The 8,910-nt window shown below is 40.7% G+C and overlaps 1 protein-coding gene across 1 annotated transcript in view; it reads left to right on the top strand.

Moving 5' to 3' along the window:
* The window catches only part of Ccdc62 (coiled-coil domain containing 62), a 38,308-nt gene that overhangs the window by 18,823 nt on the left and 10,575 nt on the right, over nt 1-8,910 (top strand). Inside the window, exon 6 of the mRNA XM_026788133.1 lies at nt 1,566-1,667. Within this exon, the coding sequence (XP_026643934.1) occupies nt 1,566-1,667 (102 nt within the window). The remainder of the gene's footprint in view (nt 1-1,565; nt 1,668-8,910) is intronic.

Raw genomic sequence — 8,910 nt, 5'->3', positions numbered from 1 at the left:
TCTTGTAGACCAGGCTGGTCTCGAACTCACAGAGATCCTCCTGCCTCTGCCTCCCAAGTGCTGGGATTAAAGGCGTGCGCCACCACCGCCTGGCTATTTAAAACATTTTTAAAGTAGGGTAATGGGAAACAGAACAGAGAGCAAGGGAGAGAAACTCATTTAGTCCAGGTTGACTGAGAAAAAAAATTTGAAGAGTTAGCATTTGAACTCTAACTGGGCTGTAGACATAACTGTAGCCAGACCCCACCGGGAACCTTCTAGGCAGCAAACAAGGAGGCCTAGAGTGGATCTTAAGGGGCAATTCCTGATTTGTTTATTTCCTTGTTGGAAAAAGAAACCCTCTGTTCCTCCTTTACCAGTTTTGCACAGACATTCAATTCAGTTTGATGCTTATGATGCTACGTGCCTGGTGTTAGGGACCATCCCTCAGGTTCATTTCCACAAGACTGTTCCCACTTAAGACACCAGTCCCAAATCCCGGGGGAGCCACACACCAACTGACCAACCACCTGGCAGTAAAGCAACAGCTCCTACAACAACCTGAGCAGCCTCCATCATGGACGAAGGCTCAGGGAAGCACTTTGCCCCATTGCTGGCTGAAACTCTGGAGCTGCAGATGGAAGTGGCTTTATGTGCAGAGCTCCAAGGTCCTCTCCTAAAGCAAACCTGATACTTCTCCTCCTGCCACACACACACGTGTATATATCTGGGACTCTCCATCTCAAGTCCTCTGGAGCCTTAACAGAGCTCTGTCTTCAGCCCTCCTTTGGTTTGGAGGCCGCTGAGGAGGACTGGAAGTTCCAGCCCTGATGGCCTAGGACTTTCAGATGCTAACTAGGGGGTGATCTGGAACGGTCCCTATTTTGTTTCCTTTGGCTTTGTTTTGTCTTTTGGGGTTTTTTTTGTTTGTTTTGTTTTGCTTTTTGTTTTTTGAGACAGGGTTTCTCTGTGACTTTGGAGCCTGTCCTGGAACTAGCTCTTGTAGACCAGGCTGGTCTCAAACTCACAGAGATCCGCCTGCCTCTGCCTCCCGAGTGCTGGGATTAAATGTTTTGTCTTTTGAAACAAGGTCTTGTCATATAGCATAACCTAGGGTCCCCTCCAATTTGTGATCCTCCTGATTCAGCTTCCTGAGTGCTATCATCATCAATACTCAGGAAATTCCAAGTAATCCAGAAGCTGTTCACCAAGACTGAAGAACAAAACCCAAATTATTTCTTTTTCTTTAGGCAGTCAAAGAACCAAGAGAAAGAAATGGAGAGAGGTTGGGAATAAGGAAGGCCATGTCACTTTTGGCTTTGCCGTTTACAGTAATGGATTTGGGTTTTATCTGAGCACAGCAGGGAGGGCTTCTTACCAAACGTGACACAAGGAGTTTTTATTTTTAAAGATTGGTCTGTATCCCCTGGGTGTAGCAAGAGAAGCCAGGCCAGAGTCGTGAATGGCCCAGCTGTAGACCCAGCAGGGTCCTCAGAGGCTGCTGAGCATGTGGAGGTTTTGTGTAGTGTTTGTGTTTCCCAGAGGCTGGCCTTTACCTGAGCATTTTCTCCCTTCTGTTTATGAAGAGGACCTAAATGAGAAGACAACAGAAAACAATGAACAACGAGAAGAGATCATTCGCCTCAAGCAAGAGAAAAGTTGCCTGCATGACGAATTAACATTTACTGGTAAAGAACTGGATGAAGTATTTGAATAGTTGCATGTTTGTAACCACAGCTTTTTGTCACAGGCTAAAGGATGTATACTTCCATAAAAAATAAGCTTTTGTGTGTTTCCCAGACTTCTGAGAGATTGATAAGGGGCTGTGCTTGAGTTTTAACAGTTTTTTATATCTATTTATCTGTTTATTTATTTATGGTTTTTGAGACAGAGTTTAACTCTGTAGCCCTGAGTTTTAACATATTTATTTTTGTTTTTTTCAAGACAGAGTTTAACTGGGTAGCCCTGACTGTCTTAGAACTCACTCTGTAGACCAGGCTGGCTTCGAACTCACAGAGATCCACCTGTCTCTGCCTCCTTAGTGCTGAGATCAAAGGTGTGCATCATCACCTCTGGGCTAAGTTTCAACATTTTTATTCCCCTCCAGGTAGTGTTTTTCTCCCCATAAAGTGGAGCTACAGCTTGTCCAACTTGAATGGGTCTTTATGCTTCTCAAGAAAAAGAAAACACTCCTGCTGGGAAGTTTGTTTTAGGGTAGGAGTGTAGCTCAGTTGGCGGAGTGTCCACCCAGCACGCAGTAGCTGGGCCTGATGGCATATAACTTGTAATCACAGAACTTGGAAGGTGGAGGCAGAAGGATCAGAAGTAACATTATCTAAAAAGAATCATATGGGTTGTTGAGGGGAGGGTTTGTATAATTTCACAAATGCTAAATAAACTCTCAGGAGTCCAAAGGGCTGGTGTGTAACCTACCACTAGACTTGGCCTCCAGCACTATAAAACTCTTTAGGAATTCAGCATTGAGTTTTTTTGTTTTGGGTTTTTTCCCCCTGGTTTTTTGAGACAGGGTTTCTCTGTGGCTTTGGGATCTGTCCTGGAACTAACTCTAATAGACCAGGCTAGCCTTGAACTCACTGATATCTGCCTCCCTCTGCCTCCCAAGTGCTAGGATTAAAGATGTGTGCCACCATTGCCTGGCTTAGCATTGAGTTTTGCAAATTAATTACCTTCAGTTAGTAAGTTGGGGGAAAGCTCATGTGTATTGTTGCATTGGTGCAACTCAAATCTTCATTAGTTGGTGTCATGTGTAATCATCCCAGGCCTTCCCACCGCACACCACCTTCCCCAACATGGCCCCTGCCCATCCTACCTGAAATATCCACCGCTGAAGTCCTCTCTCTCCTCACTGTGGACATTGAGCTTATTGATATTCCTTGCCCACCAAGGTTTCCCATGGCTCTCATTTTGCAGGAGTATTAAGAAAATCATAGTTTTGCAGGGAAAATTTTAAAGAGAAAACTAGATGAACATTTTGGTCTAGCCATTCTTTTCCTCAATCTCCCTCCTTTTAAGAGGAGAAAATTCTTACAGTTTAAAGAGAAACACCTTTAGAATTTTCAAGTACAATGAATCCTTTATTCATTTTAATCCTCTTAAGGATTAGGGTAAGGCAGTGCCAGTTTCACCACTAGAGGTCACTGTGTTGATTATTTCTAGGATTTCTGTCTTAGTTATGCCTTGTATGTAACTAGAGATACACCCCATGGTTGAAATCAGACAGTTGGAGTCAGCCTGTATGTGATTCCACTAAAGCCAAGACACTAACAGGCCACAGGGAATTAGAACTAAGCGGATGCTGCGGAGACACTGCTTGACTCCCTCTCGTGCACTCTGAGGTGCATTGCCAAAGGCAAGTGTCATACAAGTCTTCAGTTGTGTTAAGATACACACGTAGGTGTACACACGACACTACCTGGGAAGGTCTGAAGATGAAGTCTAGATTACAGTCCATTTTGCACCACCAGCCCCCAATTTGGTCTTGAACTGAGACTTTTAAGTGTGTGCCATCACACCCAGCCCACCCCTGATTCATAAATATAAAAGTCTTCTTGATTTGTAAAATGTATGAGACTTGTTAAATACAACTATAATACATTTTGGGAAATAACTTTTAAAAAACATTTCTTCGGAAGACTCCATTTTCTAAAGCACCATTTGTCTTCAAACTGATGTGTAGATTCAATAAAATCACAAAAATCTAAAAAAATAAACCCATTTCTTCAACTGATTGCCTTTCTACAGAAGACAATTATACATCATTGTTTCAAAAACAGTTTTTGTATGCTTTAATTGTAAAAGTAAGTTGAGGGAGCTAGGATGTAGTTCACTTGGTAGAGTGCTTGCGTGTTATACTTTGGGAGTTTATTCCCCAGTGATATAAAAACAAAGTATAGCAGGGTGTAGTGGCGCACGCCTTTATTACCAGTAGACAAAGGCAAGTGGATCTCTGTGCCCTTGGGGGTGGGCTTTGATGTTTCAAAAGCTCTCTCTACCTCTTATTTTTTTTAAGACTTTATTTTTATTTTAAATTGTGGGGTGTATGTGTGTATGTGTGTGTGTGCACATCTGATTGCAGTGCTCTGGAGACCAGAAGAGGGCATCCCTGGGGTTGGTGTTACAGGCAGGTGTGAGCTGCCTGAGATGGATGCTGGGGACTGAACTCTGGTTCTCTGGAAGAGCAGTAAGCAACCTTAACCACTGAACCATCTCTCCAGCCCTTTCTCTACCTCTGATTTGTGGATAGAGATGTAAGTTCTCAGCTGTTGCTGTGCTCCCTGAAATGATAGTCATGGATTCTAACCCTGGAATTGTAAGCCCCCAATAAATTCTTCTATAAGTTGTTTTGGTCATGGTGTCTCTTCACAGCAATAGAAAGTAACTAACTAATTAAAGTACTAAGTATAAAATAAAGTAACTAAGACAAATACCAAATATAATAATTTAATTTCTATCTCTTGGATTTTTTTATATGAAGCATTTATTGCTGATGTGACTGTGAATCAAATCAGTTCTTCTCCCTGCCGTGAGACAGGGATTCTCTGTATAGCTCTGACTGTCCTGGAACTAGCTCTGTAGACCAGGTTGGTCCTGAACTCACAGAGATCCACCTGCCCTGTCTCCCAAGTGCTGGGATTAAAGGCGTGCGCCACTCCACTTGGCTCAAACCAGTTCTATTTTGTTGTTGTTGTTGTTGTTGTTGTTGGCTCATTCTGGGCCTTCCTCGGCTTCCTTTTTTTCCCTTTTTCCTTTTTTTTATTGATATTTATTGAGCTCTACATTTTGTTCTGCTCCCCTCCCTGCCTCTCCCCTCCCTGCTTCAATCCTCCCCCAAAGGACCCATGCTCCCGATTTACTCAGGAGATCTTGTCTTTTTCTACTTTCTACTTACCATGTAGATTTGATCTATGTAAGTCTCTCTTAGTGTCCGCATTGGTTTCTAAGTTTTCTGGGATTGTGGTTTGTAGGCTGGCTTTCTTTGCTTTATGTTTAAAAGCCACTTATGAGTGAGTGCATGTGATATTTGTCTTTCTGTGTCTGGGTTACCTCACTCAATATGATATTTTCTAGCTCTATCCATTTGCCTGCAAATTTCAAGATGTTAATTTTTTCTGCTGTGTAGTACTCCATTGTGTAAATGTACTACATTTTCCTTATCCACTCTTTGATCGAAGGGCATTTAGGTTGTTTCCAGGTTCTGGCTATGACAAACAAAGCTGCTATGTACATAGTTGAGCACATGTCCTTGTGGCACGATTGAGCATCCTTTGGATATATACCCAAAAGTGGTATTACTGGGTCTTGAGGAAGGTTGTTTCCAATTTTCTGAGAAATCACCACACTGATATCCAAAGGGGCTGTACCAGCTTGCATTCCCACCAGCAATGCAGAAGTGTTCCTTTTTCCGCACAACCTTTCCAGCATAAGTTGTCATCAGTGTTTTTGATCTTGGCCATTCTTGCAGGTGTAAGATGGAATCTCAGTGTTGTTTTGATTTGCATTCTCTGATGACTAAGGATGTTGAACATTTCCTTAAGTGTTTTTCAGCTATTTTAGATTCCTCTGTTGAGAGTTCTCTGTTTGGGTCTGTACTCCATTTTTTATTGGATTATGTGATCTTTTGGTATGCAATTTCTTGAGTTCTTTGTATATATATTTTTTAATTTATTTATTGTAAACAGTGTTCTGCCTGCATGTATCCCTGCAGGCCAGAAGAGGGCACCAAATCTCATTACAGATGAGTTGTGAGCCACCATGTGGTTGCTGGGAATTGAACTTAGGACCTTTGGAAGAGCAGTCAGTGCTCTTAACCTCTGCGCCATCTCTCCAGCCCCTCTTTGTATATTTTGGACATCAGACCTCTGTCTGATGTGGGGTTAGTGAAGGTCTTTTCCCATTCTGTAGGCTGTCATTTTTGTCTTGTTGACCGTGTCCTTTGCTTTACAGAAGCTTCTCAGTTTCAGGAGGTCCCATTTATTAATTGTTTCTCTCAGTGTTTGTGCTGCTGGGGTTTTATTTAGGAAGTGGTTCTCTGTGTCAGTGCATTCAAGTGTACTTCTCACTTTCTCTTCTATAAGGTTCAATGTGGCTGGCTCTATGTTGAAGTCTTTAATCCATTTGGACTTGAGTTTTGTGCATGGTGATAGATATGGGTCTATTTTCATTTTTCTACATGTTGATATCCAGTTATGCCAGCACCACTTGTTAAATATGCTTTCTTTTTTTCCATTTGATATTTTTTGCTGCTGCTTCTTCTTCTTCTTCTTCTTCTTCTTCTTCTTCTTCTTCTTCTTCTTCTTCTTCTTCTTCTTCTTCTTCTTCCTCTTCTTCCTCTTCCTCTTCCTCTTCCTCTTCTTCTTCCTCTTCTTCTTCTTCGAGACAGGGTTTCTCCGTAGCTTTTTTGGTTCCTGTCCTGGAACTAGCTCTTCTAGACCAGGCTGGCCTCGAACTCACAGAGATCTGCCTGCCTCTGCCTCCCGAGTGCTGGGATTAAAGGCGTGCGCCACCACCGCCCGGCTTGCTTGTTTCTTATCAAAGATCAGGTGTTCGAAGATGTGTGGTTTGATATCTGGGTCTTCTATTTGGTTCCTTTGGTCCTCCTGTCTGTTCTTATGCTAATACCAGACTATTTTCAGTACTGAGGCTCTGGAGCAGAGTTTGAAGTCAGGGATTGTGATGCCTCCAGAAGTTCTTTTATTGTACAGGATTATTTTGGCTATCCTGGGTTTTTTGTTTTTCCATATGAAGTTGAATACTGTTCTTTCAAGGTCTTTGAAGAATTTTGCTGGGATTTTGATGGGCATTGCATTGAATCTGTAGATTGCTTTTGGTAAGGTTGCTATTTTTCCTGTGTTAATTCTGCCTACCCAATAGCATGGGAGTTCTTTCCACTTTCTCGTGTCTTCTTCAATTTTTTTTCTTCAAAGATTTAAAATTCTTGTCATACAAGTCTTCCACTTGTTTGGTTAGAGTTACTCCGAGATATTTTATGCTATTTGTGGCTATTGTGAAGGATGTTGATTCTCTGATTTCTTCTCCAGCCCTTTTATCATCTGTGTACAAGAGGGCTACTGATTTTTTTTGAGTTAATCTTGTATCCTGCTACATTGCTGAAAGTGTTTATGAGTTGTAGAAGTTCCTAAGTAGAATTTTTGGGATCACTTATGTAAACTATCATATCATCAGCAAACAGTGAGAGTTTGACTTCTTCTTTTCCAATTTATATCCCCTTGATCTCCCTTTGGTGTCTTATTGCTCTAGCTAGGACCTCAAGAACTATATTGAATAGATATGGAGAGAGTGGACAACCTTGTTTTGTTCCTGATTTCAGTGGAATTGTTGGGAGTTTCTCTCCATTTAGTTTGATGTTGGCTGTTGGTTTGCTGTGTATTGCCTTAATTATGTTTAGGTATATTCCTTGTATCCCTGCTCTCTTCAAAACCTTTATCATGAAGGGATGTTGTATTTTGTCAAAAGCTTTCTCTGCATGTAATGAGATGATCATGTGGCTTTTATTTTTCAGCTTGTTTACATGGTGGATCACGTTGACAGATTTTCATATGTTGAACAATCCCTACATCTCTGGAATGAAGCCAACTTGGTCATGGTGGATGATGGTTCTGATGTGTTCTTGGATTAGAATTGCTAGTATTTTTGCATCAATGTTCATAAGTGACATTGATCTGTAATTTTCTTTTTTAGTAATGTCTTTCTGTAGTTTGGGTATCGAGGCAATTGTAGCCTCATATAAAGAGTTTGAAAAGTTCCTTCTGTTTCTATTGTGTGGAATAATTTGAGGAGTATTGGTATTAGTTCTTCTTTGAAAGTCTTGTAGAATTCTGAGCTGAAATCACTTGGTCCTGGGCAATTTTGGTTGGGAGAGTTTTGATGACTGTTTCTATTTCTTCAGCAGTTACAGGTCTGTTTAATTTGCTTATCTGGTCTTGATTTAATTTTGGTAAGTGATATTTATCAAGAAAGTTGTCCTTTTCCTTTAAGTTTTGCAATTTTGTGGAGTTCGGGTTTTCAAAATATGACCTCATGATCCTCTGGATTTCCTCCATGTCTGTTGTTATGTCCCCCTTTTCTTTTCTGATTTTGTTGATTTGGATATTCTCTCTCTGCCTTTTGGTTAGTTTGGATAAAGATTTGTCTATTTTGTTGATTTTCTCTAAGAACCAACTCTTTGTCTCATTGATTCTTTGTATGGTCTTCTTTGTTTCTATTTTGTTGATTTCAGCTCTCACTTTGATTATTTCCTCCCATCTAGTTCTCTTAGGTGAGTTTGCTTCTTTTTGTTCTAAAGTTTTCAAATGTTCTGTTAATTCACGAGTGTGGGATTTTTCTAGCTTCTTTATGTAGGCATTTAGTGCTATGAACTTGCCTCTTAACACTGCTTTCATTGTGTCTCATAAATTTGGGTATGTTGTGTGGTCATTTTCATTGAATTTTAGGAAGTCTTTAATTTCTCCCTTTATTTCTTCCTTGACCCATTGATGATCCAGATGTGCACTGTTTAATTTCCATGTGTTTGTGGGTTTTCTGGAATTAGTATTGCTGTTGACTTCTAGTTTTAAACCATGGTGATCTGATAAGGTTATTCCAATTTTTTTGTATTTGTTGAGGTTTGTTTTGTTACCGAGTATGTGGTCAGTTTTTGAGAAGGTTCTATGAGGTGCTGAGAAGAAGGTATATATTCTTTTCTGTTTGGATGGAATATTCTATAGATGTCTGTTAAGTCCATTTGAGTCATAACATCTGTTAGTTCTCTTATTTCTCTGTTCATTTTTGTCTGATTGACCTGTCCAGTGGTGAGAGGGGAGTGTTGAAGTCTCCCATATTAGTGTGTGGGGTTTAATGTATGATTTAAGCTTTAGAAGTGTTTCTTTCACGTATGAGGGTGCCCTTGTATTT

This window comes from Microtus ochrogaster, chromosome 2 (assembly GCF_000317375.1).
Source record: "Microtus ochrogaster isolate Prairie Vole_2 chromosome 2, MicOch1.0, whole genome shotgun sequence".
Classification (NCBI taxonomy): domain Eukaryota; kingdom Metazoa; phylum Chordata; class Mammalia; order Rodentia; family Cricetidae; genus Microtus; species Microtus ochrogaster.
This window is presented reverse-complemented; position numbering and strand designations above follow the sequence as displayed.